The sequence below is a fragment of the Pseudocercospora fijiensis genome (genome assembly GCF_000340215.1).
Source record: "Pseudocercospora fijiensis CIRAD86 unplaced genomic scaffold MYCFIscaffold_6, whole genome shotgun sequence".
NCBI lineage: Eukaryota > Fungi > Ascomycota > Dothideomycetes > Mycosphaerellales > Mycosphaerellaceae > Pseudocercospora > Pseudocercospora fijiensis.
The window spans coordinates 1,019,524-1,046,834 of record NW_006921537.1 but is presented as its reverse complement, the minus strand read 5'-3'; the positions used below and the strand labels follow the sequence as shown (position 1 = coordinate 1,046,834).

Here is a 27,311-nt window from a genome sequence, read left to right as displayed (position 1 = left end):
CACAACGCCCAGCCACGCAGACATGACTTCATTGCATAGCGCGATACTCTATCGCAGTGTTATCGCTGCGCCGGTCATGCCTTGCAGTCTTGTAGGGGTCACACCGCAGCCGTACATGCACTTTGGCCAGGCTCTCCAGCTCGTGCTACGCATGCAATCCCAATAGCAGATGGTCAGGGGGGTTGCAGCGTTTCAGAGCTGTCCACAGCGGGCGAAGCGTTCACTCACTCGATTTCTCGGGCGGGCGCGAAACGTTGGTCGATTCAGAGCGGCGAGTGACTCGTCGTGAAGAAATCTTGGATGCCGGATATGCGCGCCAACGGGCCACGATGGCTCATCCGAGATGCTGCATAAGACCTGATAGAAGAGCTCCGTATAGGCTCGTGCAATGCACAGGCGGGCGAATCGCGGGCGGTCGAGGTCGAAATTGCGTGCATGTCGAAATGGGCCATCCGCCATCGGCAATCATGGAGCATGTCTAGCGAGTCGCCTGCGCTGCGTTACGTGGAGGTGCGCGCGCCCGTTTCACCTCCCTGCCCGGTCCACCATTATTACCCAGAGTAGAGCTGTCGGTTTGGTATAAACAATCCCCTCCACCGTCGAGCCCCAATGCCCGTCCGCGCCTGCCCTCCATTTCGCCCATTCTGCACACGCGAACGAGTCTCCGGGCAGTCGAGGATCGTGCGCATTGACGTCGATGTGCAACGCAGCAGCGCCAGGACAATAGTTCTACCATGCGCGACGACAGCCATGTCCGCCGCGACGTCAAGTCTCAGCCATCGCTGAGCTCGCTGCAGTCATATCGCTATGAACAATTTGAGGAGGGCCTGCCTCCCCGCACGAGATCTGTCAATGGGAATGGCAGTGGCAATGGCAGCAGAAGTCGCAACAACTCTCCCACCAACAATTCTCCTGCCGCAGACAAATCCCCCTTGCCATTTTCGCACGCCTATACGAGCTCCAGGTCGTTTAGGCCGCCAACATCGCCCTCGCCTCAGCCTCCCAAGAGTCCCGTCGAACGCTTCTCCGTGCTGTCCGAGTCGGACGAGGTCAAACGCGACTCCGGCATTGCACCCTCTGTATCGACTGCAGCCTCCACCGAGCACCCCTCCACGGACACGCGTGCTGTGCGAGAGCCGACCGTGCCCACCATTGTGGTTCAGAATGACGAGACTGCTGCTACTGGGCGCAGCAGGTCTTCGTCAGGCAGGTGGCAGAACAAGAGGGAGAACCCGCAGCGACGTGCAAAGTGGAACATTCGGAGCGCGTCGGCATCACCATCGCGTCCGGCCAAGATGAACAGCTTCGAAGCTCGGCCGACTCAGTTGCCCGCGACCAGCGCGAGTGTGGACGACCTCAGTCTGGAGGATCTGGCCTCTGACAAGGTCGGATTCTCCACCAGAGGCAGCATCTTGTTCGGCGGCCGGAAAATGCAAGATCTGATCCATACCCAAGGCGACGACAAGGCAAGGAATGCGAGTAGTGGCGTGACCACACCCGTCTTCAGCGCTCAAGCCGACAATCCTTACGTCCTCAGCGAGCCGACTGTCAAACCTGTTGCCCCAGAGTCAGACACACCCGCCGATGGACATCAGCAACGGGACCCCACTGCATCTCAGGAACAACCCAGATCTGGACTTCTGGCCGGCCGTCGGAAACCCAGCGTACAGATGCTGCAAGCTGCTATCCAGGGCAGACGGGTTTTGTCTGCTGAAGAGATTACATTCTCCATGAAAGTCCGAAACATGTACGAGCATGGTGACGAACGAGCTGCCCAATGGATCTATCCTGCCAGCATCGCGATCTCCGGAAAGACTACCCCAGAACTTACCAGAGACACCTCTTCTCCCGATATGGTGAACGGTAGCCTGAGTGTCGACAAGACGCGAGAGCCGAATACCGACAACTGGCCGTTGACCGAGCAGAGGTCAAGCTACCTGTCGACATATTCACGTGATGCGCGTGAGTTAGCTGGAGGCATTGAGGACTGGGAAGACGTTGACAGCTCTGCCGTCGACCGGTATGGCTTCATTCACCAGGATCGCACAACGGGTCGAGCCTCGGTCATGTCCGATCGCCACCAGATAGGCACTGGGATGCAGAGAGTGGCAACATCACTCCGAGTAGAAGCTGAACAGCCACGTCGAGAACGAAAACTAGTGCGAGGACCCTCCAACCCGCGCTCTTCAAGATCAGTACCACCGCGGCCCAGCAATGACTGGGCCGGCAAGAAAGGACCGCCATCGGTACATAGTACTCACTCGACGAGTTCGACTCGAAACCTCTTCCGCTCGAGGACTAAACGGGTACTCGCTGAGGCTTCCGATATGCTCACACTGCCACCAGGTCTCGAAGACATTGATGAGAATGAGGATGCTGGCAAGACCGCTTCAGTGCTCAAGCAGCGCGAATGGGCACGAGAAGAGAAGTGGCGAAAAATGGCTAGACCTGCAAAACGTTCGCGAGAAGCGAAGGGAGGCGGCATGCATTTCGAATTCGATACGACAGATCCGAAACTGATTGAACGAACATGGAAAGGCATTCCTGACCGATGGCGAGCCACAGCTTGGCATAGCTTCCTGGCAGCCTCTGCGCGAAGACGAACCAGCCTTGCAACAGATGAAGAGCTGATAGGACAGTTCCACAAACTGCAGGCAGTGAGTTCCGCGGACGACGTTCAGATCGATGTTGATGTACCGCGGACTATTCAGCTCCATGTCATGTTCAGGAGGAGATATCGAGGAGGCCAACGACTACTTTTCCGCGTTCTTCATGCCATGGCGCTCTACTTTCCAGAAGTCGGCTACGTCCAGGGTATGGCGAGCATAGCTGTCACATTGCTTTGCTACTTTGATGAGGAGAACGCGTTCGTGATGATGGTACGCATGTGGCAATTGCGAGGACTCGAAAGCTTCTTTAGGGAAAACTTCAGTGGTCTCATGGCCGCATTAGAGGACTTCGACAAGCAATGGCTACTGGGTGGACCGGTCCACGACAAACTTGCCGAGCTTGGAATCACATCTATGACTTATGGAACACGATGGTATCTAACCCTATTCAACATGAGCGTACCATTCCCGGCGCAATTACGAATTTGGGATGTCTTCATGCTCCTCGGCGACGATCTCTCTGCACCTAAAACCAACCCACCACCACCGAGTAACACACCTATGAAAGGACCTTCGACGACCCAGACGCCTGCTGCCACAGATGCCCACCCTTTCGGCGGCGCGAGTCTGGATGTCTTGCACGCCACAAGTGCTGCGTTGATCGACGCCACCCGGGCTATCATCTTGGACAGCGATTTTGAAAACGCGATGAAAGTGCTCACATCCTTCATCCCGATCAAGGATGAGGATATGTTGATGCGTGTCGCCCGGACGGAATGGAAATTACGTCAAAAGAAGAAGGTATAGCATGCCTTGGGACGGAGCGGCGGCGGGCGACCATTGAAACAGGTTCATGGCACGACTTTTGAAATTCTTGTCAGGAGTCGGAGTGAGAGTTTTTTTTCATAGGCGTTTTGGATAAGGCACAGACCAGGCACGCTTCATCAGGGGAAGAAGGGGGGGTTTTTTTTTGCCTCGTCATTTCGTTTGAGATACCCTGAGTCAAAACATTATATGGATTTATACTATAGTAATATGGTAATGTATAGAATCACCGAGTACTTATCATCTTGAAGGACGAGGATTTTCTATTATTGCATTTGTGGGATATGTGAATGTCTATTTTCTTCAAGCGTGAAGTTCATTCCCGATGTGAACACGTCTTCTACGGCGTGGTGAGGATGCTGGGCAAACATGGCGACTGCTTAATATCCATAGAACTGATCAGGTCTTCCTTTCGAAGCAGGAGTGTCGAGCCCTTTCTGTTCGCTTGCAGCTGAGACAAATTATTCGGTGTAAATATCATGTACGCAATCCAATGTGGCTCTCGCTTCATGCAAACACGGCTTTGGAACGCGATTGTTCTGCGTGTGCGAAGGATACTTCATCATGGTAAATGTTGGGCGGCGGGGAGCAGATGCTGATGTAGTTCGACGCTCGGACTGGTTCGAGGTATGCATGTCTCAGATGAGGTGCATGTCAGCGGACCCTGGGAGGAGGGTACAGTAGAAGTCTGCCGTGTACAGCTACAGCCTTTCGGGAGCAAAGTCTCTGCGATGCGAGCTATCCCTGGCATGTGGATACTGTTCCTGCTTTTTCCAGTTGTACGATGTGTGGAGGTGACATGATTCTGCGCCGGTGTCGGTGATGTTTGAGATACAGGTCGTTGCTGCGAGCGTGATGAGAAAACCGGCTTTACTCGATGGTGCGATGAGTTTTGAGTGTGCATGTCTGTCGATCTCTCAGCGCTGATCCGGCTGCACCAAGTCAGTTTCTTCCAAGCACGCAACGCTTTTGACCTTCTGTTGCCTAATTCTGGCATGCTGTTGCTGCTGCTGCTGCTCGTGGAGTCGTGTTGCTGTCGTTGCGTGTCCTGCCATCTCGCTCAAGGCGTGCGCGTGATCGGCGCCGCTCATTCCCAGTCTGGCTGATTGTGACTGCTCAGTTGTTTGGAGCGATGTATAAGACATCCTGGGCCTACACAGCATGTTCCCAGCCTTAAAGTATTCATCTCGGTTGTGCGCGTTCGGCATCAGATTCAGCTTGAACGGGTGGCCAGATGCGTTGCTTGCACTAACCTGGTCAGTGGATATGGATCAGGCTCTCGTGTTGGTATTGCCAAGTTATCAAGCAGTCGCGGACTTGCTACTCGGAGATGATCGTCACTTCCGGCTCTTTCCGGCGTGCCCTGATTCTGGTTGCACGACTTCCGTGCGCATTCCCTGCCGTGTTCACAGAATGGCAGCGCGATGGCAAGAATTGCAGCGCGCGATCAAAGCTGAGCAGCGGCTTGAAGGGTCCCGTGTGCTACTTTGTCTCTCGCAGGGAGACATGGAAGATTCCAACACCGACGTGTACGTGCCTTCCCGTGGCCGCGGAGTATCGGTATGAGGCTTAACATTAGCACGTCTCGAGATTGCCTTCCTGCTGCTCGTCAAAACTTGTTCTGAGTGCGGATCAGCGTGATATGCAGTCCTGATCGGGACTTTCTTCAAATGCCACGAGCCGAACACGCGACGAATCCTGGGACACGGTGAAGCTTAAAAACGACGGAGGAATGGCGCGGTGCAGAACAGGTTCAGGCGGCGACTGATGCTGCAGCATTTGCCATCACGCAGCACATGTAGATAGTAGTAGAATATGCGACGATCTGGTTCAGGCCAATGACAAGGTCCAGCTGGCTTTTCGGAGATGTTTCTCAAAGCGGAGTGACACGTAGCTACAACCTTTCTTGACCTGCTCTCCAACTCAGCGCCTTCTGACAAGCAAGACAGCCGGCGGTGCCGCCCCCATTTCGAGCACACTCCAGCCACACCAACAAACACCGCGCGTCACGTATGACCATGTTTGAGCCATACGTACGTTTGAGACTGCGGGAGTCGCGGGAGGCGGTGAACGGTCCACGGTCCACGGTCCACGGTCCACGGTCCATGGTGCTCCAACGGCGCAACGGCACAACGGCGCAACGGCGCAACGCGTACTGGACTCTCGTTTCACATTGACCCATTCATTGGGCAGAGGTGCGCAGAAGACTCCGCTGTGCCGCACGTCTTCTCATCGCGGCCGAAGAGCAACGAGAGCAGGGCAATAATTGCAACGATAGACATATCTTCACCCAATAATGCCAGCAGAACACCAGCAGCCTCGTGGTAAGGTAAGCATGCTTGAGCGTCCGCGCCACGCCTCTCACGCCTCTCACGCCTCGCCTCGCCTCGCCTCGCCTCACCTAAGAAGCATCCATCCCCACTTCGCTCACCTCCGAGCACGCGGCCTTCTACCCTACTATTAACCGCCTGATTACTAGTAGGCCGGTTCACGAGCTCGATGCACGGCAAACTCTGGCCAGCCGGCCGTATCGATTAACAATTTGCGTGAGTGAGATGGCCAGGAAGGGACGCGGCCAGCTCGCTCTTGTTGCATGTCAAGTCTGAGCTGGCAGGCTTCCCTCTCTGGTCAAGCTCTGCCGGGTCCACTTTCTTTTCGCTTGTTTCATCGCATCTCACGAGACCACAAGCGACATTTGCGGCGAAGCTTGTCCGCATCGCGCTGCACTGCTTGTGTGCGTCGAACCCGTTTCTGGCCTGGTACTGGCACTGCTACTGGCTGTGCGTGTGCTGCGTGGTGCCGCAAATTGCAATCCTCTCCGCTTCACATTCCACACTTTCCTGGACGAGCATCTCACAGCGGCCTTTGTCCGCTCTGGGAGGCGAGGTAGCAATTACAGGATCGACGGCATGCATTCGACCCGCTCTGTGCTGATGAGAGTGACGGCCTACCGAACACCCAACGCCCTGGCCCTTCTGGAATCTGCAGGGCCACATTATTGTAATCGCAGTGCAGTGCAGTGTCCGTGGATGGCTTGTCCTGTCCTGCTCCTCAGCCACTTTCACCTCGTCAGATTCGGTCCGCTGAAGCTTCGTCATTCCGCACACTTAGCTTGCACGTATCAGAAGCGTATTCGCGCTCATTTGTCCACTCTGCTTATGCCTTTCAATTGACCGCATCCCACAGCCGCTGGAGCAATCGGCGCAACCACTTCTCACATGCCACCAAACGGGGACGGGATCTACCTGGCATTACTCTTCTCAGCTCTCCAACATTTCGGGCTTCCTCGCCGCTGTGCGCCGTCTCGCTCTTGAAGCTGTCGTATGCGCGTCCTGGAGACTGATTCGATCGCCTTTGCCCGCCTTACATTCACTCGAATCTCCGCAGCAGCTTGCTGCAGTCTAGCTTGCGCGCTCTTGACACTGCCTGCCCTGACCTTGGAACGAATCATCGTTGACAGCCCGTTGATCGACACTTCAAGCAGCGTCTCACGCGAGCTTAGCAGAACATCGATACCGTTCCACCAATTTGGCTGACTTTGAGGAACGTCACACGTGCTTTTCAAGTATGTAACTATCGCATGCTCCCTCTGCATACTGCTATCCTTCTTACCCTGACCGACCCCTCTTGCGAAGCACGAGAGAATTTGCTGCATACCACTTTCGATCACATGCCCAATTCCAGCCTAGCGAATGTCCATGTTGCTTACTATATCTCAGCCGACCAAAAGTGAGTCCGGCAACAGATACACCCATGAGTTCAACCCAAGAATATCGCTTCACAAGTCGCGCTTTTCTCCCAAACTACGGGTTGCCAGTAACCCCTCACCGGTGAGCTCGCTGCCGGTCAGCGCGACACCGGACGAAGCCAAGATGACAACTCCTCATCCTCATCGCGGGCTGCCTCCTCCTTCTGCAATGACTCTTCCGGATCCGAGCAGGACTGGACCTCCACCTCCCTTGAGCCAACAGCTGGGAGCAATTCCAGAGCCTCCGAGGCAATGGCAGGGCCAGGAAGATCACATGCGCAACTGGCTTGCTGCGAAGGCCGAGGAGGACAAGAGGAAGCAGGAAGAGGAAAAGACGCGGCAAGAGAGTCTGCGACTTGAGCAGCGCAAGATCGAGCAGGCGATGCTGCGTGAATCATTACAAGGCGGCGTGCCGCCTTCCATGATCCCCATCATATATGCGGGCATTGGGGGAGGTCAACACCTGGTGAATGTTAGCATGGATTGGTTGCAACAGTACGCCAGTCAACTACAAGCTGCGCAGCAGCAGCAATTGCAGCAGGCGTCGCCCGACATGCGACGAGATGGGAGACTCATAGGAGCTCCTCCGCCACCACCACCACCACCACCACCTTATGGAGTGGCTCAGCCGAGTCAACAGCAGATGCTGCCGAGTCAACCAACTGCTGAGCCCCAACCCCCAGGACCCATCCACACGACGTTTTCGGCATACCAACCATCACCGGTGAGAGGCCAAAATACTTCTGCTCCACGTTCCGCAACGCATACGCAGCTGCCAAGGCTGACCACCAATGAGATGTATGTTCACCAACCGCCGCAGCCCGGGCCAGGGAGCGCGCATCCACTGCAGCAAAGCCAAACAATCCAACAGGAACAGCTGTCATCATCACCTTCGATATACTTTCATCATTGGGTTCCGCCAAGTGAATCCAAGAGCTCGAATATGCCACAAACTCCGGCCAGCCGAGGGGAGCCATCATCGGCACATCCGAGTTCGAATATCCAGGAGGGTGACTACAAAGACTCGCCTCGCAAGCGAAAAGCGCAAGGGGGGCATCAGGCTAATCCGCCTCCTTCTGGCGGTCCGCAATATATTTCGCCTTCGTTCTCCACAACCAGCTCCACGTCACGGAAAGGTCCGGGTCACGCTAGAACCAGAAGTAACGCGTCAGCCACGCGAGAGTCGGATTCGAGACCGGATACTGGAAGCAGTGTCGGAGCCCGGCGAGACGGCCTACCACCGCCATCGTCGCAGAAGCCTGACCACAACGGAAACGGCGATGGCCATGGCGAAGATCCACAGAGGCCTGCGTCTCGCGCTCAAGAGCTCGCTGAAGAGACGATAAGGCCTACATCTTCAGCCTCTACGCGCCAGGAATCGCATCCAGACCAACCGCGACCGGGATCTCGCTGACAGTTATGACGTTGAATGAACGAATTGTTTCTTTTTACGGCCCTTGTAAAAAAGCAGGCCTCCCTCCCCCCTCCAAGCGTTTTTATAGAATCCGGCAGCATCCACGTGCGCGCGCAGCATTATCCATTATTTTCTAATAAAGGAAAGGAAAGGAAAGGAAAGGAGATGGACTAGATTTGGGTTCTCTGAGTTCCTCTGCACATATGTCTTTTTTGGGGGGTGGGTGTGTCAGTCAAGGTTTTATCGGATTGGACGGACGGACGGCATCATCAAGCGAGATACCCCATATCATCTGTCCTCGGATTCTGGATGCAAATTTTTTTGTTGTCGTCGTTGTTGTTGTTGTTGCTGCTGCGTTCCAAGCGTTTCTGTTTCTGTTTCCGTTTCTGTTCCATTATGGCTGCGAGCTGCGAGCTGCGATTTTGTTTTTGAGTTGTGAGAAGCTGACCCTGACCTTGCGGGGGGTACGCGGAAAGCATTTTCGTGTGATGAGATGGACTGTGTTGGACATCTTCCTGTTGGCAACATGTAGCCGGTTGTACACACCAGATGCCACTGTGAGCACAAACTGAGATGTGGATTTTACGATTCCTTATCCTCGTGTGAGTTCCGGATGTGAGATGGAAGTGTCTGTGTTGAGGAAATAACAATTGAACGACGAGGGATAAAAACGTACAGTACCGAGGTCTGTGTCTGCTCCTGACCGTTTGGTTGTCTGTGCTCAACGCCAAGGACGGGAGGCCTTTGTCCCGCTAGGCTAGGGTATCGAAGTCACGATCTAGTCCTATCCCTCACAGACGCGTGCATCATCACGTTTCGTGAAGCAGACATGGCGGACCAGATTCTACAGCCAAACGGTCCTGTGCATGCCAAGCTTCGGACTTCACTCCGCTCCTGCCTCACACGCTCTCGTCCTGACTCCGACCACAGTTGCATCTCAAAGCCGCAGCAAATTCTCCAATTCAATGGGGACTGCTGTAAGTTTTGATGGTCTTCAATCAGCCTCACGTATGACATGCTGACTGTCGTTCATCAGCCTACCATTCACCGAATGCATCCCCAGAGCATGCCTCAGCCTTGCCCGTCGGAGTTGAACGCCGCGAACCACGCCCGTCCTTCCGCCGAGCCGACATGCTGCCAGATCTTCCTTGCCCTGGCCTATCTGCAACAAGGATACCTGATCACACTTCTTGATCTTCGAAAAGATGGCTATCGTGGAGCATATTTGAGGGCAATCGGGAATATTGGCTCAGCTGAAGGGAGAAGACTTTCCAAAGACACCTTCACCGACGAACTCCGTAGCAATAGAAGATGGAACGCCGAGTCTGGACACCGCCAGCATACATCGTCAATGTCTTGCAAAAGTCACGCCAGCACCGTGATGCCTGATTCTTCCCTGATACCCTGCATTAGACTTGGCATTGGCTTTTCGTCCCTCGCACCATTCTCTCTTATCCATCGTCGAATTCATATCTCGACATCCACCACACCATGGCTCTCAAGCAAATCCTAGTCCTCGGCTCGGGCATGGTCGCTCGGCCTTGCGTTGAGTACCTCTCTCGCAATGGAAAGAACGAGATCACAGTCGGTATGGGGTGACTACGCACTTGCTCTCGCCTTTACTGACGATCTGCAGCTTGCCGCACACTACAGACTGCAGAAAAGCTGACCCAGGGCCTCAAACACACCAAGCCGGCACGCCTGGATGTCGAGTCAGATGAAGAGCTCGACAAAGCAATTGCTACGTCGGACCTCGTTATATCGCTCATTCCTTATGTGTATCATCCAAAGGTCATCAAGTCGGCGGTCCGCAGCAAGAAGAATGTAGTGACGACTAGCTACGTCTCACCAGCTATCAGAGCACTAGAGGATTCCATCAAAGAAGCTGGTATTGTGGTGTTGAACGAGGTCGGCGTGGATCCAGGTGTCGACCATGTATACGCTGTTAAAACAATCAGCGAGGTGCATGCGCAGAACGGCAAGGTATTTCTGCACTTAGATCGTGCCTTTCAAGGCTTCATCTGACCTGCAACTTAGATCAAAGAGTTCTACTCATACTGCGGCGGCGTCCCGGAGCCTGCAATTGCTGACAATCCACTGAGAATGAAGTTCTCTTGGTCACCACGAGGTGTTTTCATGTCCCAGTGCAACTCGGCTTCTTTTTACAAGGATGGCAAGCAGGTGGATATTCCAGCAGAAGACCTAATGGCTGTTGCTGCTCCATACCATGTTGTTGATGGATATGACTTCTTGGCTTATCCGAATCGCGACACGAAGCCGTTCAGGGAGCTGTACAACATACCCGAAGCTCACACTGTCATCAGAGGCTCTCTAAGATACGACGGAAATCCTCAGCTGACGAGAGCTCTTCTTAAGCTTGGATGGCTAGATACGCAGCCAAAGTCATGGCTGACTGCAGGTATCTCATGGGCGGACGCAACTGCGAAAGCTGTGAATGCGGCTGACTCGAGCGAAGCGTAAGTCATACCGTTGTACATGCTACAGATGGCAAGCGCTAACCATGACTACCCAGATCTTTGATTGCTCGCATCAAACAGATTCTGAGCTATGCTGATGAGAAAGAGCAAGACTATGTAATTGCTGGACTCCGCTGGATGGACTTGTTCTCAGACACCAAACCATCAGTGAAGGGCAGCCTACTTGATACCCTCGCCGAGCACCTGCAAAATAGAATGAGCTTCAAACCTGGAGAGAGAGACCTTGTTATGCTGCAGCACAAGTTTGTGATTGAGTGGTCGGATGGCAGTATGGTACGTGTGTCAATGTTGTCTGTGGCCTTCCTCAAGTTTGACTAACCTTGAGGGTAGGAAACACGCACATCTACCCTAGAGCTGTTCGGCGATCCAAAGGGCTACTCTGGCATGTCACTCTCTGTCGGCGTCACATGCGGCATTGCCACCCAACTTCTACTCGATGGCCACCCGGCCTTCAACACACCTGGCATCCTAGCACCATATTCTGATGAGATCTGTGAGCCTATCCGCGAAAGGATCGAGCAAGAGGGTATCAAGATGATCGAAAAGACTCTCTGAACGCGGTAATGATTACACCTAGTCAGACTTCGTTCTTGAAAAGTTAGAGTCAGCGGCTATCGAGCCGTATAGACAATTTTGCCCCACTGTATGATCTATGCAGTCACCTGAGTCCTGCCATGCTCATCTATGTGTCCCAGAAAATTTATCTTTCCTGTCAGGAGCGCATTCGAAGCCTGCACTCTATTGTCCGCCCTGAACAGCTGATACTTTGCACGATGCCAGCTTTCTCCGGTCCACTCTCGTCCTTCGCCGTCGTGAAACTTTGCACCCAACTCCGGACGATGGAAGAAGGCAAGAGAAAAGCGTGTCGACGCAGTGATCGGTACGACACGATGCAAGCAGCTTTTGAATCGCCGTTTACTCATGAAGCTCAGCGCGTCACCAACGTTAACAATAATACAACCTGATTGAGGTAGAGCGGGTGCCCAACAAGCTGTCGATTCGCGCCAGATGTCCAGTCCTGGTGTTTTGGTGAAAAGCAGAGTGAGCGAGCCCACGTCCGTGTGTGCCATATGACCTGCATTACCCCCCTCGAGGGCCGATGATGGCGGGTACTTCAACAAGGCCAGGGACGTGGTTGACATTTCGTCCAATCGATGGTTTTGCTGAAAAGGCACGTCTTGAGCTCCCAGTACGCTCGACAAGCGTTCCAGTATTAGCTGACACACTCTGTGACATTCGATTTCAAACCAGCATAGCAAATCAAGCTTGTTTTCGATCGCAGCAGGCCAGGCCAAAAGATTCTCCTGCAGCCCGACTAGAGCGTTCAACGGCACGAGAAAGTTCTCAAAAGCATCTCGCTTGCCTTGTTTGACTCCACTGTGTTTCCCGAGCGTCTTGTATCTGTTCAATCTCTTTATCAGCAGGGCCAAAAGAAAATCATCTCAGGACGACGCACCCGCCCATGTGCAAATTTGTGAAATGATCCATCTCATAAAGCAGCTTTTCGTGGACCGGAAGATTGAAAAATGAGTCTGCTGCTACGGAAATCTGGTCGGCTGCATCGAAAAGAATTTTTGCGCTTGAGATGTCGAGGTAAAAGCAACCGTCGTTTGAAGCGGCTTCGACCAGTCTCTCTACGGCTTTCTGTTCATTTGAGATGAGTGCTTCGAGTGGTATCGTTGCAAGCATGGTGTCTATCGTTACCTCAACCTATATTGAATGAAATGGAAGAGGAGTCTGGCAACGAAGCAGAGAGATAGATACGATGGCAAGACTTGGCCGAGCACAAAGGGCCTCAACGAGACGTATTGCTCCGCAAATATGCCTTGTCTATTCCCTTCATCTTCGCTATGCAGTGTCAAATTTGATCTCGGCCTCTGAATGGATGGGATGGGATCATACGCAGGCGAACGCGAAGCGCAATCGCGATCACATACATCCTCGTCGTGAAGCTGCTGTGTAGGGTATTCAACCAATGTCTTGCCGACTGACGGCAAATTCTAGGTGTAAGAAGACCTTTGATGCCTCCACAGCTTTGGCTTCTAGACCACGTACAGCTTTTGCTATTCGCTGCAATCCAAGGATTTGAGAGATACCCACTTTCACTCCGAAGTGTTCAAACGACGCTGTAAATCTTCGGAACAACCACGTGCCATACAACACCCTGGAACCATACCATGGCCTTGTTGAACTTTGCTGATGCCATGGTCCGGATCGAGCCCTTTCGGACCTTCCGCGTGGGCTCAACCTTAGCACGACATCGTTCGCTGTTCATCTAGCTTCTCGGGATGACAGTGAATATCCCGCATACCCTTGAAATCCAGGATCACTGCGAATAGCAGACTGTTATCCGGCGGTCCGCCACTCGTGGATAGCACTTCGATGTGCAGAGACTCTTTGGAGAGGGTGGCAGGATGATGCAGTTGATGCTACATGGTCATTGTCTATATGCCGCTCTATCTGGTGATCGCACACCGCTCGACCTTAAAAGCGTCGCTTATACACGAGTAACATCGAGATATCGGCGACGAGGGAAGCGATGCGGAACATCAGGCTACCACACGTGCATGGAGGGGTATATCTAAACGGTGATTTGGACGATCGAACAGCAACAGCCTGTGCTTGATCAACTCATTCCACCGCAAAAAAACTGTCGCTTTGGAATCCCGATCATGCTTTGCAGCCTCCTGTCACTACCGGTCCGTGGTTGTGTGCGAGCGGCGAAGTCAATCTTTGCTAATGAAGTTCCTAGGTCGATGTCGTTCGACGACTAGACCAGTATTCTCTCGATTCCTCCACCGGCATCTCGGCCGCCCTTCAATCACATGCTCAATGGACCGTCGAGAATTTCCCGGATGCTGATAGAGCGTCTTCAATCCTGCAGGTACGGATTCTTAGGTGTCGCATCACGTCGAAATCACACCTCTCATATCGGCCAGGCACAATGGATGTTACAAAAATCCCGCGACATGGGAGCAAGACGAGGTAGGTAGGCTCACCATGTCTGATCTGGGCGCTCAGCTGATCATGTCCACACGGCAGTGCTGGATATAGGTTGTTATACGGGACTCAGTGCGATGGCTTGGTACGAGGGAACTGCTGCGAGCCGAGGCCAGGTATCGATACCACGATCTCTCGCCCTGAACACGCTAATGCGATGCTCACAGATAATTACAATCGAAATGGACGAAGCTCTCGCTGCCAAGGCACAAGCTAGATTTCAGTCTACTGGGCACATGGATCGGATCCGGGTGATACACGCCTCGGCTGAAGATGCGTAGGTCCATGCAGCACTCACTCCTATGCCTTGCACGAATCTGAGTGGATTCCTCCAGATTGCAACAATTGATCGAACCTTTCGATATCATCTTCGTCGATCTAGAATTCTCCGCGTACAAACCCATCGTCTCCAAAATTCTGGACCGCGGTCTCCTGGCACAAGGAGGTGTCATACTGGTCGACAACGGTACGATCGCAGCAGCAGAGGTTTTCTTTTTTTTCAAGATGGCATTGACGAAATATTTCTAGTGTTTGCGAGAAGTTTCGCCGTCAGTTCCCACAACACCACGAATCTTCCAGAGCCGCTGGATTTGCATCACTGGGAACAGGCTGGGGAGCTGGTTAGGGAGTTCAATGCTTTCGTTGCGTCTGATCCTAGGGTTGAGGTTAATGTGCTCCCGATTTTCGATGGGGTGTCGGAGATTCGATTGAAGTCGGATTCGAGACAACGATTGTGATTAACGAGAACGATGGCATATCAGCAATCAATACTGCACTACATGTGATACATGGCATTCTTGAAGGGCTTGTAAGGCTTGTCATTTCACCATTCCCTTATCCGCTTGCGGAGCTATGGGTTCCAGCCTGTCCTGATTGATACATCTCCTGATAGTCTGGGCCTATTTGATGCTAGCAGAGCTGGTCGGGTATCTTTGAGGCTAAATTGGTTGCTCGTCTGAATGGCCAGGGAGGTAAGGTACAATGTAACATGAGTTTATGTTGCAAGGTAAGGTAGAGCGGCTACACTTCTTTCAATCTTCGGCTACGCATCGCGAAGGAGAGCATCACTTGCTTGGCAGGAAAAGACGGTCATCGTCAGACAATGCAATGGGGAACTATGATCGTCAGCGCCATTTTCGATTTCCATTGGCCTGACTATGAGCTTTCGATCCTCGGAAACTTTGCCGCTTCTAAAGCTGTGGTGCAGAGATCAATATCCTGCAGCGAGAAACTGATCAAAGCAGCGACGGAGATCATATTTGCTCGTATCGAAGTCTTGCTACCTCTAAATCTTACACCGTTCGCAATGGAGAAATCGACGACAATTCTCATAGTCGGCACTGGAACATTTGGTAAGTGGAACGTTATATATTGATAGTTCATGGTTGATTGGGATATGAAGGTCTGTCGACAGCATGGCACTTAGCTCGGGCCGGGTACACAAACATACGCTGTCTGGATCGATGGCCGGTGCCCTCGCCGTCCTCTGCTGGCTACGATCTAAACAAAGTAAAGCTCACCACTTCGCAATATTGTGTTGCAATACTCAGTTGACCTGGCGCGCAGATTGTTCGTACAGAGTACGTTGATCCAATATACACTCGGCTCGCCCACGAGGCCTTCCATCTGTGGCAGGAGCCCCTTTTCAAAGATGTGTTCCATCACACAGGATGGTGAGTGTACGACAATAAGCATCCCTAGAGTTCAAAAAATTCACATGCTTCCTCCTAGGATATGGGGCACCGACGGCACCACTGAGCTCGGTCGAGTTCAGGCATACGATCGTTCTTGTCAAAACACAAAGCTCCATGGAGATTCATCCAAGGTCATTGAACTTCCAGATTGGTCTACTGCAGTTGAGAAATTCCCATTCCTAGGTTACGATCGCCGACATCACGAACGCAAACAAGATTTTCGAGCCATCTTCAACAAAAATGCCGGCTGGGTGGATTCTGTCGAGGCTATGAGAGTACTGTATCGCGAGTGCTGCAAACTCGGTGTCAATTTCGTTCATGGGAAGCCAGGCACTGTCGTGAGCTTGAAGAGAAGAGAGCCGTCCACCGCAGTCTGTGGAGTCGAGGCCGAGGATGGAACGATCTGGTACGCCGACAAAATCGTCCTCACTGTTGGGGCGTATAGCGATACGCTTTTAGATTTCAAGTCGCAATTACAGGCTGTAGGTTACAGACTCGACGTTTCTTGTGTCTTAACGTGGGATGGCTGACTTGTTAGTTATAGACTGCATATGTGGTCACACATGTTCGACTGACACCAGAGCAATACGAGCGATACAAGGACATGCCTGTGATCGACATGTAAGTCTACTCATGCGTTGATTATACTCTACTGTACCTATTGACTCCTTGGTAGCTCCAGAAGAGGCTATTGGTCAGTCAACCAGATCTCACAACAGATATAGTTCATTGACAATACCAGCTTTCCACCAAAGAAGGATCGAATCATGAAGATTTGCAAGTGAGTTACGTCGGATGGGCGCGCTCGATTTTATGTAGCTGACCCTTGCCTAAGCACTGACTTCTCGTACATTAATATCAAGGATACAAAACGCCCTTGGGGTCATCACTCCATTCCTCGAGACGGAGCCTACCATCCGACTGACACGCAGCCATGGGAAGCGCAGCAAAAGACCATTGAGTTTACTCGCTGGATTTTATCTGAGCTCACAGAAGCAGAGATCGAGTCTTCCAGGTAACTAGCTTGCACAATCTTTTCCGAGCACTGTGCTGACCGTGCTAAGATTATGCTGGGATATGGAAAGTGAGTATCGCTTCGTGATGATTCTATGACTCCGAGAGCTGAATCAAGACAGCTTTCGACTACAACTGGTTGATCGGCTATCATCCAGACTCACCCGAGTCATTGATGATCGCAACAGGAGGATCTGGACATTCATTTAAGAACATGCCCAATGTCGGAAAGTACATTGTCCAGGCAATGGAGGGGAAATTGGATCAAGAGCTGTCGGAGCTGTGGAAATGGCGACCAGATCGCATTGGGAAATTTCCAGAGCTCGAAGAACGAGCAAGGAGACCGAAGCTGCATCTCAAGGACGCAAAGGGCTGGAAACATGATTCGAGGTTGTAGGCTTCCCATGCGATCTAGCAGTCTATAGTCTAGCAGCCTCCATATCTCCCACGCTTTCTGCTTCCAAGCTTAGCACGACCTGGCCAGTGTTAGCGTAAGCTGTAAAGTCCTAAGCTGAGCTACACTTACATCGCTGAGATCAGAAAGAAATGAAGTGCAGCGCTCTTCAGTGAGGTCAGTACGGACAATGACCCGCATGACAGTGAAAGAAGTTGTAGAAGTGTTCACTTCGTACGCTTAATGAGGTTAGCAAACGCACTCTAGCTTCGGACATGGATAAATACCTGGTATGATCCAACCTTTGGTTCGCAGCTGACGAGCAATCGTGTACTCTAGCTTCAAATTAGTAGCAACGAATACCGGCACAATCGTGGAACTCACCATCACGACAATTTCTTTTCTTCAAGCACCAGAGAACGACTGGAAGGCCACGCTTGTCGTTCTTGCTCAAGACACGGAAACAAGCGCCATCTTGGATGGCTCCAATGCCTTGCGCGATTTTTTCTGCTGTATTTGCTAGACGGCGCATAGTTGCCTCATAGCCGGCTTTTCCTATAAACAAATGAGCTTCCCAGGTACTCTACGATTGAGATCTCAAACGAACCGAGTCTCATCAGCTGATAGTACTGGCCAATGACGTTCACTGCGGACTTCGAAAAGTTCAACGTAAACGACACCATGTGAGAGGCACCACAGTAGTCGACAGTGAAAAGTAGATCTTGAGGTAGAAGCTCTTTCGATCGCCACAAGGCCCAGCCGACCGAAGCATAAGTGAGGCTTGTGCGATCGTCAGTGACGTTGGAATCAATGCATTGTATTGAGCGCTCACCCATCTACCAAAATTAGTCTGGTCCCGGTCCATCAATGGTTACGGACAGCTTACATTTGTGACCAGAAACGTTGATCGAGCTAACGAGGGGAAGTCTGAAATCCCATTCGAGCTCAGGAACGAGAAACGGCGCCACAAAACCTCCCGAAGCAGCGTCAACATGGATCATGATGTCCAAACCAGTGGCGTGATTCTTCTCCATCAGCAAGTCGTTCAAGCACTGGACGTCATCATATGTGCCCGTCAATGATGAACCGAGGACAGCACCAATTAAAATGGTGTTCTCATCTACGAGCTCGATTGCTCTATGCGGCTCCATCGCGAGAGTATTTTCAGAAATTCCACAGAATCGTAGCTCGATCCCCAGGTACAGAGCTGCTTTCTGCCAACACACGTGGGCCAATGAGCTCGCAATCATATTCGGCGCGTTTGTCGACTTTCTTTGAGTAAGGCGCTTCTCTGTGTGTTCACCATCAGCGGTTTCTCCGACCTGTGGCAAACACAGACTCGCCTTCCCATCGTCGCTTCGCTGCCAGTACAGCAAGTATGATTGCCTCGCTGGAGCCGACGGTAGAAGTGCCCACAGCTGTGAGCCCGTTGCAATCGACAGGTGAGTTGAACAGCTCCGCAATCATGGTCACACAGTCACGTTCAATCTCATTCGATGCCGGATATGCCTCGTGATGTGTGATATTCTTCGGCTATCAAATGTCAGTGAGATTGCTTGATACACGTGACGGAAACGTACAGACCAGATGTTCAAACATGATGTCTTCAATCTCCCGCTCCATGAAAGTATTGTGGTAGCCCGCTAGATTGAGAGCAGGCTCAGCATCCGACGCGAGATGTCGTCTGATAAGCTCGCTGGCTGCTTGAGCAGTAAGACCTGTAGCAGGTATACAGTCATGCCGCCGACTCTTCTCCATGATCACGGTGCGAGACGCGTTCAGTCGTGGCGCTTCCTGGTCTAGACAATACAAAATCCGAACGTGATCACGAGTTGCTGAGTTCAACTTCACGCAGATTCGACGATGCCCCGCTGAATTCGGGGCCGTTGCGGAATATCGACATGGCTCTTGCGTATCGGCCACTCGTATACCATACGAGCCTGTAGCAATGGCATGACTCGAAAAGTGATGGAAATAGAGCTCGAGTGCAATGAAGCCTGATGTGATGCACCATTAGTCCAGGCCGGGATCGTCTATACCCTGCTGAAGTGTAGCTGGGTGGGGACGGGCCGACGCGAGGGTTCTTCGTCGGCGAATAAATTCTTATGCCAGTGCTGGCAAGTGCCGTTTCTTTATTTCTCAATCACAGCTTAACGAGCACACCACACAGCCTATGGGCGGTGTGCTGTTACTCACATTGCGTGCCTGCATCGGGAGACGAGCAAAATCCCGCAGTCATGAGACGAGCGACACTGTCTCTCGACTGAAACAATCCGTCCTTCGCTGCTGAAGCTTCGTGCCAGCCTCTAGCGCCTGGTACGCTTCCAAGTACTTTTCACCATGTCCCAATAGACCAACAGCTACTCCGGTCGACGTATTGAATTTGCGCGACCAGAGGCCTCGTGACCACGATACAGCAGTCCGACACCAGATAATCCGTAGTTTCACGCAGAACGAGCAGAATTGGATAATCGACGAGAACGGAGGCCGATTAAATTGGTCGAAGAGCCTTCCCATTTGTACAGTAGGCCATAAGTTCCTTCTTAGGGCGATTCCTGACGTCTGAGATCAGCTGTACTTTACGAAGGCGATGGCATCCGATTGTACGATGCTATTACGCACAGTGATGGATATTATCTGTATCGTGAGGAGATCACGATCTTGCGCGATAATGTAGACGAAATCGTGAGTGCTACTTACCAACTGGCAAGCATTGGCATCGTAATGACTTTTGCAGGCCTCAGAAGTTCTCGATGCGTCTAGCATTCCGCACCAGAAACGTACCAGGCAAGACTCTGCACGCGGCTTTGATGCTGTTCCAGTGAAAGATGGCGACTTGGCTCACTTGAATGTGGTTGATCTTGGAGCAGGGTAGGAGTGATCACTTCGTACAGTCCAAGGGCAGACTGACTAGTTTCAGACGACCAGACAAAGCCCTCGTCCTCCTCGAATCCATGCATCGCCAAATCAACGCTCTGCCGACCACCCATAACATATTCACAGCAAGTTACTGTGCTGTACGTTGAATCCTGGCACAGTGGCTTCATGTTGATGAAACTGACGAGATTCACGCAGGTGGACTTGCAATATCATGACCTCTGCGCTCGATTGGCGAATGCAGTGGCTAGTAAGTCATTTTTGTGCAACCACAAAGAATCTCCGCACCAGCCTTCGGGAAAGGACAAAATCGCTGTCCACGGGATATGCGCTCCGTACGTAGAGGCCCTTCAGGCTCTGCAAGATCAACTTGCTTCCCAGCAGACGCGTGATCCTGCATGCAGCGGAAGAGAGCAGCGGAAGTGCCTACTTTGGCTAGGTTCATCATTCACCAACTTCGAACCCGAAGCGGCTGTCGCTCTGCTGCGCAATTTCGTGCACGTCGCGGCGCTTGGTCCTGGGGATTGCATACTCATAGGCATCGACAGCTGCCAAGACCAAGAACGTCTGGCAGCCGCATACGGATCGCAATCCACCCACTGGCGCAAATATGCTCAGAACGGGATTCGAAATGCAGGAAAGATACTTGGCGGCAGCGCCGCATTAGCATTGCAGGATGCCCGAGACTGGGAGTACATCGCTCGCTGGGACAATCTGCGAAAAAGACATATCGTAAGTCAGGTCCTCATGCGCGCAAGAGCTAGCAAGTAATGCTGATCGTGCTGGCCTACAGCGATTTGTCAAAGCCAGCAAAGCCTTGGCGTTCGAAATCCCGTCCTCCTATAGTCCAGAGTTGAAGGAGACAATCAAGATTGCGAGGGGAGAGCATATTTTCCTCAGCCAGTCGTATAAATACAGCCGGGCCGAGTTGAGACTGCTCTTTCGTGATGCCGGTCTTGCTGTGACGAACGAATGGCAGAATGAGCGTGATGATGGGGCCGTGTATCTCCTTCAGAAAGCATGTTGATACTCGACCGCAGCGTTGAGTGATGTTCTCAGAGCTAGAATACTGAATAGACCACAATGCATCGATCATTGCAACTCTGTCTCATCAAGGAAGACTCCTGGTCTGAGCAGAAATGCAAGTGCAGACAACAGGGCGCAGACTGCTCCCAAGCATGCGAAGGTGGCTCCAGGCATAACACCCACAGTAGCTGTGTAGAATCCGTTCATCAAGATAGGCGATAAAACCCTCATTAGTCCATACAATAGCGCAGTCGCCCCCATCAAAAGACCAGTCTGGGTTGAGGGAACGTGTTTGGTCAGCGAGGATTGTACAACCGGTCTTCCGATCCCTGCGAGCGCGATGAAAATGCCGGATATCACAAAGAGAATCGGTGACGTTGCCATAGCGTAACCTGTCCAACCCAGACAATTCAAAATCGCCCCGCAACGAATGAGACCAAGATCGAAGTTGTCGCAGCCACGGCCAGTCGGCGGTCGTGGTCCTTTACCGCTTTTCCGCTTGAAGTACCAGGTGATAAGTGGTAGCAGGAGCACCAGACCTGCAGCGCGCACAATGTTGATTGCACCCATGAAAACAGACTTTGCCGATGTGTCCCAGCCAAAGCGCAGTATGGAAATATATACTATGATGCTAAATGAGCTCCGAACAATGCCTTCTAAGGTGGTATCGATGGTCGCAAGTAGAACCAGGTTCCGCCGTAGAATTGGTGACGTGCCAGTCCCATTTGGCCAGAGCGTCCTCAAAGATGCCAGTAAGCTCTGAGGCTTGAGTCGAGCGTACCATGAGCGACCATGACTGTGTGCTCTCCGTTTTTCATACGCGTCACGTGCGGCTGTTCTTTGATGCTCAGTCATGGACTCTGGAACCACGAAAGCCATACAGAACATGAAGATGACTACGCCGAACAGCGCGAGCCAGAAGACTAGGACGACACTACCGGTGAGCTGGACGATACCGGCGGCAAGTAATGGGCCAGCAGCAACCCCCGCATAGAGACAGCCTTGCAGGTATCCAAATGCTACATTCCTTTGTTGTGGCGTTGTGATATCTGCGGCATAGGAGTTGACAATAGCCATGATTGAGGCGTAGGGACCAAGAACTGACTCGAGAATGTATGTCGCATAGAGCCATGGCAGTGGAAATGTTTCGGGGAAAGTCGCCACGAGAATGGTCAAGATGCAGTTGACCAGCATGCCCGACCCTCCGATCGCCAGAATCCTCGTTCTCCCATACAGGTCGGAAGCTTGCCCAAACTTAGGACAAGTAAATATTGACATTACTCCCCCAAGCAGATTGCAGCCCATCACAAACTCCGCGGCGAGACCTTGTATCTCAGGAGCACGGCACCTATCATTTCTTGCATGAAGGAGGCTGCTTGTCACGGCGTTCGATGCTGCCTTGCATTGATGGTCGATGCAGTAGGCACGGCACGTAAGATCGTAAATAAGGTCGAGCTTGGGCACCCATATGCCTCCGTAGCCGAGGGTGTAGAGCAAATACACTGGGACTAGCCAGTACATCTAATGGTTGTCAAAATGGATTGTCCTCACTTGTGATGCTGTGCTTTGCATACCGCTGGTCTACGCCAGGCTCTTTTCGTGCTTGAAACTCCTTCTCTGCATTGGTTATCATCCTTGGCTTTTCCCTCAACATCGCTCTCGAGCAGCGGGTCCTGATCATCGTGATCAGATTTGATACTGGTGATGTCAAAGTCTCGAGCTTCCGCGTCTTCGTCCACGGGCTCAGTGCTGGTGATAGCCGAAGGCTTAGACTGAAGCGTTGACAGAGGAACAGCCGCCATTCCTTGCACACCAGAGAGCGACTTGGCAGAAAAGATTGTGCAACAGGTTACAGGCCAACTGGAGGATCGCGCGAAGCAGTGGGTATTTCGAGATGAAAAACGTGATAGTCCTTGTATTGAAGGTGCATATGGACCTGCATGTCCGCATCCTTGGGTGCATGGAGTGAGGGACAACTTCGGTTCACCCACACCGATATTCTGCCTGCAATCATCGTTGCAACTGTTGTAGCGTCGTCGGTCTCGATGATTGACAGCAGTCCAGAATAGGCCTTTGACCGAACCGTCAGACAGTGTCCGTCAACGCGGGAGTTGAAGCTCATCGTCGTCTCCATCTCTGTAGGCCCACTGCCGTCTTGCGGTCAGGGCACCGCGTTCCGGTATGTCATGGCGCATTGAGGGTGATGCACGATTGCCTCACGTCATTGTCAGCACGTACATCCAATACTTTCAGTCGCACGGGGATATTTCTGATCGCAAATGAAAGAAGGAGCAATGGAGCGCCTATCGCAGCTTTCGCGTTCGCGTCTTGGCGAATGATCTGATCACGTGATCACGTGACAATGGCTGTGAATATGAAATTTGTTTCTTTCTTTGCGAACACAGCGAAGCGGTCTTCCATGTTATTTGCATTATTGCATAGCGCCATCGACTTGTAAAGGCCGGTGAGCTGGCGATGCTTGCAAGGAGAACGGAGCAAGCACTCGCCAATCTATGCAGGAATCCGAAATATTATAGCCGGATCTCGAGCTTACCGGCATCGACTCTTCTGTCGCCAATATGCTCGACATACACATGGATTAGACCTGGACGCCACGACCAGCAGCATTGCCTCGCATCAGGCTCGTCTTCGACACGATGGAAAGCACGCCAGGGAAAGGATGCCTACTCAAGAGAAGCCAAGGTCGCGGGCCTGAAGTCTCGAGCAGCCTTCAAGCTCCTGGAGATTAATGAGAAATACCGCCTTTTCCACAAAGGCGATACCGTGGTCGACTTAGGCTTTGCGCCTGGGAGTTGGAGCCAGGTTGCAGTCAATAGAGTAAGCCCGGGAGGACGTGTGGTGGGCATTGACATTATTCCTGCCCAACCTCCGCGAGGCGTCAACGCGCTACAAGGCAATTTCTTGAGCCCAGAAATCCGAGAAGAGGTGCGAAAGTTCGTCAGCGACCCAGATCGAGGCAGAGTAAGACGGAAGAATATTACGGAAGGGGATGTCACGGAGGACGATCTGAGCTCGGCAAATCAAAGCATCCTCGAGTTCGAAAAACATGCTGCTGAAGAGGAGAGGAAGCTCAAGGAGATACCTAAAGGAGGCATGACCCAGGCACAACTTGATCTCGCCGAGGGCAGAGTCGTGCAGGTTGTCTTAAGCGATATGTCAGAACCTTGGCCCTTGGTGACCTCTACATGGGTACGCAGCGTTTCTAACCCATATAACAGGCTCATGAACACCAGTGGCATTGTGGCGCGGGATCATGGAGGGAGCATGGTGAGTAGTTGAAGAGACGACTTCTACAAATCCGATCCGGACTGATGAGATGTCAGGATCTGTGCATGTCTGCTCTGACGTTCTGCTTTGATACCTTGGCGAGCGGAGGGAACTTTCTTTGCAAATTCTATACTGGTGCTGAAGACCATGCTCTGGAGCTGCGCTTGAAGAAGCTCTTTGAGAAGGTCCATCGCATCAAGCCCGATTCTTCGCGCAAGGAAAGCCGTGAGGCTTACCTTGTTGGCCTTAAGCGTAAAGCTGGCGTCCAACGTGAAGCCGTACTTGGCGATCCGTGATCTAAGGACTGCTTGCTTGAACACCGGCCCTCAGTAGGCCGCGAAACTTGCTGGCAGTGCTGTTCCAGGAGCACATCGAGCCAAAAATACCCCAAAGGGCTTTCGTCAACCCAGCATTGTTGACTTCGCCGGACCGCCGTGGCATTCCACAGCAAGAAGTCAGCTCAACATCCAATCTGAACACTTCGACTTTAGTCTCCTCAGCCTGATCTCCATCTGGCCCAAACATTCGGCGAGGGCACGCGCATCACAGATCTACAAGTAGCGGTGTCTCAAGCTTCTCGAGCTTCACGTACTTCTTACACTGCTCATGGAGCTCGTGGCAGATATGCACTCGGACTTTCGCTTACCCGAAGGACCTACACCGGCGGACACTCACGTGCCACATCATGAACCAACATTTCCGTTCCTCTGCCCTGTTGACAGATGGTCCCACGGCATCAAAGGCTTTGCTCGAGGAGATGCTTTGATTCGCCATGCGCGAGCTGTCCACGGCATACAAAGCGCCCCGAACTACAAGAAATACCTCAGATAGTGGGCTGCGATAATTATGAATTCAACGAGATATGATACGCGCTGCTTTCGGCCCACTCAGGTGAGAGATATTCTCGGTAATGTCAAATTGCGCACCATTGGTTCCAGAGCAAATGCAAAGCACACGTGGATTTTTTTACAAGAGAATCGTCAAAGCTAGAAACCAAGCTGGAAAACAATGATCCTTTCACCATCAGAGTGCAAGACTTGGTAATGGTCAACACAGTTTCATTTTGCAATCCTCAACTAGTGTCAATGCCCTTCAGATTGGAATCGATGTATCCAGAACCATGCTATTATCATCAAGAATGCGATCCGGACCGTTACGGCTTGTCCCACTTCATCAGTCTCGTCCCCCACGATATTCGATCGCGTCTCGTCGATCTTTGTAGCAGCACAAGCACCATCTCATGTTGTCAGGTTGAGGTTCATCCTTCACATGCACATGCGGGTCATGCCACGAGATCACATGGATCATCGGGCACGGACTTTTTCGCGCTAGTCGGCTAAACACGGCCACCCGGTACCTCCTGCGCTTCACGGTCGCTGTCCACAACACATTTCCCCTAAGTACAGGTATACTCGAAACACTTGCACTTAGGGGAATAGTATCAACGCTCAACCAAAACTCGATACGTAAGTCTCTGTGCAGCGGTCAGAGCTGACACGGGAAGTCTGCCGCCCTGTTCATAAGGAAGTCAAATTCCCAATGTTTCCTTGTTCTCCTCATTCCAGCTTCACGTTTCATTGAAGAACAGTTCGGCCACGCATTCGGTAACAAGCTCACAGACAAAAGGATTCGACTATTCGGTATCAGTACACCTAAGATACATCATCAAACGCCCTATCCTTCGAGATCGTAAAATGGACGCACCGACTATTCAACCTAAATTTCTCTCGAAGCCGAACGAGCTGGGCCTCGTTGCGGTAGGCTTCAGCGGCGGACAAGTAAGTCATCGAACGCCTCGAGTGGCTGCAATTGAAGGCTGAGGAGCTGGGAATGTAGTGCAAACCAGGAACCGACGCGGCGCCCATGGCCCTGATAGAATCAGGCCTGGTCGACCAACTCTCCGATGAACTCGAATACGATATCAAGTACGATGGCAAGGTGCATGCATATGGCGAGCTCATGCCAGACGACGACCCAGATTACCGCAATATGAAGAAGCCAAGAGCGGTTAGCGCAGTCACGAAGAAGTTGAGCACACAAGTCTACGACCACGCACGAGACGGTCGCTTCGTCCTCACCTTGGGCGGAGACCACAGCATCGCTATTGGCACCATCTCAGGCACTGCCAGAGCCATGCGAGAGCGACTAGGACGCGACATCGCTGTGATCTGGGTGGATGCGCATGCGGATATCAATACTCCAGAGACAAGCGATTCAGGAAACATTCATGGCATGCCCGTCGCCTTCCTCACAGGCCTCGCATCAGAAAAGCCGGATCAGCCATTCGGCTGGCTCAAGGAAGACCAGCTCATTTCCTGCTCCAAGCTCGTCTACATCGGTCTAAGAGATGTGGACCGACCTGAGAAGAAGATCCTGCGCGACAACAACATCAAGGCTTTCTCCATGCACGACATCGACCGCTATGGCATCGGCAAAGTTATGGACATGGCTCTCGGTTGGATTGGACGAGACACACCTATCCATCTCTCGTTCGACATTGACGCACTTGATCCAATGTGGGCTCCTTCAACCGGCACTGCCGTTCGTGGTGGCTTGACGCTGCGAGAAGGCGACTTCATTGCAGAGTCTGTGCATGAGACGGGCAACTTGATCGCGCTGGATCTGGTGGAGGTCAACCCAAGCCTCGAGGAGGATGGAGCAGAGCAGACTGTGAGGGCGGGAGTCAGCATTGTGAGGTGTGCGCTGGGTGACACACTTCTCTGAGGGAGACATTGGTGATTCTGCCAGATGCGATGCGATACTTCCCGAGTCTTGTATAAGGGTTCGTTGAAGGAATTTATACTACCTACCTAGTAGACGCTCACGCGAACGACGAAATAGACATTGATTGTGCTTTAATGAAATGACCCTGTGCAATGTATCTTACATGTACCTCACTCGCGCCGCACTTGCTTCATGGAGAT

At 52.2% G+C, this 27,311-nt stretch overlaps 13 protein-coding genes across 13 annotated transcripts; 9 read left to right on the top strand and 4 right to left on the bottom strand.

Annotated features, from left to right (window-relative positions):
• Positions 1-1,670: 1,670 nt before the first annotated feature.
• MYCFIDRAFT_155155 (uncharacterized protein) lies at positions 1,671-3,676 on the top strand (the record flags this gene model as incomplete). The annotated part of the gene is made up of 1 exon (XM_007930051.1): positions 1,671-3,676. The coding sequence occupies one exon, from the start codon at positions 1,671-1,673 to the stop codon at positions 3,414-3,416; it is 1,746 nt and encodes a 581-aa protein (XP_007928242.1). The 3' UTR covers positions 3,417-3,676.
• A 98-nt stretch (positions 3,677-3,774) lies between these two features.
• MYCFIDRAFT_176244 (uncharacterized protein) lies at positions 3,775-7,089 on the bottom strand (the record flags this gene model as incomplete). The annotated part of the gene is made up of 22 exons (XM_007930050.1): positions 3,775-3,933; positions 3,965-4,071; positions 4,098-4,366; positions 4,395-4,651; positions 4,684-4,815; positions 4,845-4,916; positions 4,958-5,094; positions 5,123-5,204; positions 5,231-5,306; positions 5,346-5,367; positions 5,414-5,662; positions 5,725-5,865; positions 5,927-6,056; positions 6,083-6,092; positions 6,121-6,223; positions 6,262-6,359; positions 6,393-6,473; positions 6,500-6,523; positions 6,553-6,584; positions 6,619-6,647; positions 6,680-6,773; positions 6,808-7,089. The coding sequence occupies 22 exons, from the start codon at positions 7,087-7,089 to the stop codon at positions 3,775-3,777; spliced, it is 2,586 nt and encodes an 861-aa protein (XP_007928241.1).
• Positions 7,090-7,132: 43 nt separating this feature from the next.
• On the top strand, positions 7,133-8,596 carry MYCFIDRAFT_189248 (uncharacterized protein; the record flags this gene model as incomplete). Its single annotated transcript, XM_007930049.1, has 1 exon — positions 7,133-8,596. One exon carries the CDS (start codon positions 7,133-7,135, stop codon positions 8,594-8,596), a length of 1,464 nt encoding a protein of 487 aa, XP_007928240.1.
• Positions 8,597-10,077: 1,481 nt separating this feature from the next.
• MYCFIDRAFT_54301 (uncharacterized protein) lies at positions 10,078-12,815 on the top strand (the record flags this gene model as incomplete). Its single annotated transcript, XM_007929818.1, has 6 exons — positions 10,078-10,184; positions 10,233-10,579; positions 10,634-11,073; positions 11,130-11,367; positions 11,425-12,495; positions 12,551-12,815. Exons 1-5 carry the CDS (start codon positions 10,088-10,090, stop codon positions 11,647-11,649), a joined length of 1,347 nt encoding a protein of 448 aa, XP_007928009.1. The 5' UTR covers positions 10,078-10,087.
• MYCFIDRAFT_165730 (uncharacterized protein) lies at positions 11,695-12,815 on the bottom strand. The gene is made up of 2 exons (XM_007930048.1): positions 12,551-12,815; positions 11,695-12,495 (listed from the first exon to the last, which is right to left on the bottom strand). Exons 1-2 carry the CDS (start codon positions 12,781-12,783, stop codon positions 11,745-11,747), a joined length of 984 nt encoding a protein of 327 aa, XP_007928239.1. The 5' UTR covers positions 12,784-12,815; the 3' UTR covers positions 11,695-11,744.
• A 951-nt stretch (positions 12,816-13,766) lies between these two features.
• MYCFIDRAFT_189246 (uncharacterized protein) lies at positions 13,767-14,831 on the top strand (the record flags this gene model as incomplete). Its single annotated transcript, XM_007930047.1, has 7 exons — positions 13,767-13,793; positions 13,847-13,978; positions 14,034-14,079; positions 14,137-14,210; positions 14,262-14,371; positions 14,430-14,560; positions 14,623-14,831. The coding sequence occupies 7 exons, from the start codon at positions 13,767-13,769 to the stop codon at positions 14,829-14,831; spliced, it is 729 nt and encodes a 242-aa protein (XP_007928238.1).
• A 569-nt stretch (positions 14,832-15,400) lies between these two features.
• On the top strand, positions 15,401-17,199 carry MYCFIDRAFT_46458 (uncharacterized protein; the record flags this gene model as incomplete). Its single annotated transcript, XM_007929783.1, has 10 exons — positions 15,401-15,446; positions 15,497-15,603; positions 15,661-15,767; positions 15,826-16,270; positions 16,333-16,409; positions 16,465-16,482; positions 16,531-16,569; positions 16,624-16,803; positions 16,853-16,872; positions 16,925-17,199. The coding sequence occupies 10 exons, from the start codon at positions 15,401-15,403 to the stop codon at positions 17,197-17,199; spliced, it is 1,314 nt and encodes a 437-aa protein (XP_007927974.1).
• Positions 17,189-18,954, bottom strand: MYCFIDRAFT_155148 (uncharacterized protein; the record flags this gene model as incomplete). The annotated part of the gene is made up of 8 exons (XM_007930046.1): positions 17,189-17,278; positions 17,329-17,435; positions 17,484-17,531; positions 17,581-17,751; positions 17,804-17,976; positions 18,076-18,482; positions 18,532-18,729; positions 18,781-18,954. 8 exons carry the CDS (start codon positions 18,952-18,954, stop codon positions 17,222-17,224), a joined length of 1,335 nt encoding a protein of 444 aa, XP_007928237.1. The 3' UTR covers positions 17,189-17,221.
• Positions 18,955-20,241: 1,287 nt separating this feature from the next.
• On the top strand, positions 20,242-21,100 carry MYCFIDRAFT_85179 (uncharacterized protein; the record flags this gene model as incomplete). Its single annotated transcript, XM_007930045.1, has 3 exons — positions 20,242-20,323; positions 20,513-20,805; positions 20,867-21,100. 3 exons carry the CDS (start codon positions 20,242-20,244, stop codon positions 21,098-21,100), a joined length of 609 nt encoding a protein of 202 aa, XP_007928236.1.
• A 65-nt stretch (positions 21,101-21,165) lies between these two features.
• MYCFIDRAFT_155147 (uncharacterized protein) lies at positions 21,166-23,352 on the bottom strand (the record flags this gene model as incomplete). The annotated part of the gene is made up of 2 exons (XM_007930044.1): positions 22,674-23,352; positions 21,166-22,620 (listed from the first exon to the last, which is right to left on the bottom strand). Exons 1-2 carry the CDS (start codon positions 22,899-22,901, stop codon positions 21,166-21,168), a joined length of 1,683 nt encoding a protein of 560 aa, XP_007928235.1. The 5' UTR covers positions 22,902-23,352.
• A 390-nt stretch (positions 23,353-23,742) lies between these two features.
• Positions 23,743-24,572, top strand: MYCFIDRAFT_100647 (uncharacterized protein; the record flags this gene model as incomplete). The annotated part of the gene is made up of 2 exons (XM_007930043.1): positions 23,743-24,387; positions 24,444-24,572. Coding segments are annotated over 2 exons (774 nt in total), but the record flags the coding sequence as incomplete, so codon positions are not given.
• Positions 24,573-24,700: 128 nt separating this feature from the next.
• Positions 24,701-25,415, top strand: MYCFIDRAFT_211690 (uncharacterized protein). Its single transcript, XM_007930042.1, has one exon. The coding sequence runs from the start codon at positions 24,994-24,996 to the stop codon at positions 25,216-25,218; it is 225 nt and encodes a 74-aa protein (XP_007928233.1). The 5' UTR covers positions 24,701-24,993; the 3' UTR covers positions 25,219-25,415.
• Positions 25,416-25,959: 544 nt separating this feature from the next.
• Positions 25,960-27,267, top strand: MYCFIDRAFT_72667 (uncharacterized protein). Its single transcript, XM_007929877.1, has 2 exons — positions 25,960-26,165; positions 26,224-27,267. Exons 1-2 carry the CDS (start codon positions 26,082-26,084, stop codon positions 27,109-27,111), a joined length of 972 nt encoding a protein of 323 aa, XP_007928068.1. The 5' UTR covers positions 25,960-26,081; the 3' UTR covers positions 27,112-27,267.
• The last annotated feature ends 44 nt before the right edge of the window (positions 27,268-27,311 follow it).

Bases quoted from the DNA above. Each gene is read 5' to 3' on its own strand.
- MYCFIDRAFT_211690 (XM_007930042.1), top strand. From the start codon at position 24,994: ATGGAGCTCGTGGCAGATATGCACTCGGACTTTCGCTTACCCGAAGGA.
- MYCFIDRAFT_165730 (XM_007930048.1), bottom strand. From the start codon at position 12,783: ATGCTTGCAACGATACCACTCGAAGCACTCATCTCAAATGAACAGAAA. The intron at 12,496-12,550 runs GTGCGTCGTCCT...GAGATTGAACAG, and splicing joins ACAAATTTGCACATGGGCGG to ATACAAGACGCTCGGGAAAC.
- MYCFIDRAFT_72667 (XM_007929877.1), top strand. From the start codon at position 26,082: ATGGACGCACCGACTATTCAACCTAAATTTCTCTCGAAGCCGAACGAG. The intron at 26,166-26,223 runs GTAAGTCATCGA...CTGGGAATGTAG, and splicing joins TAGGCTTCAGCGGCGGACAA to TGCAAACCAGGAACCGACGC.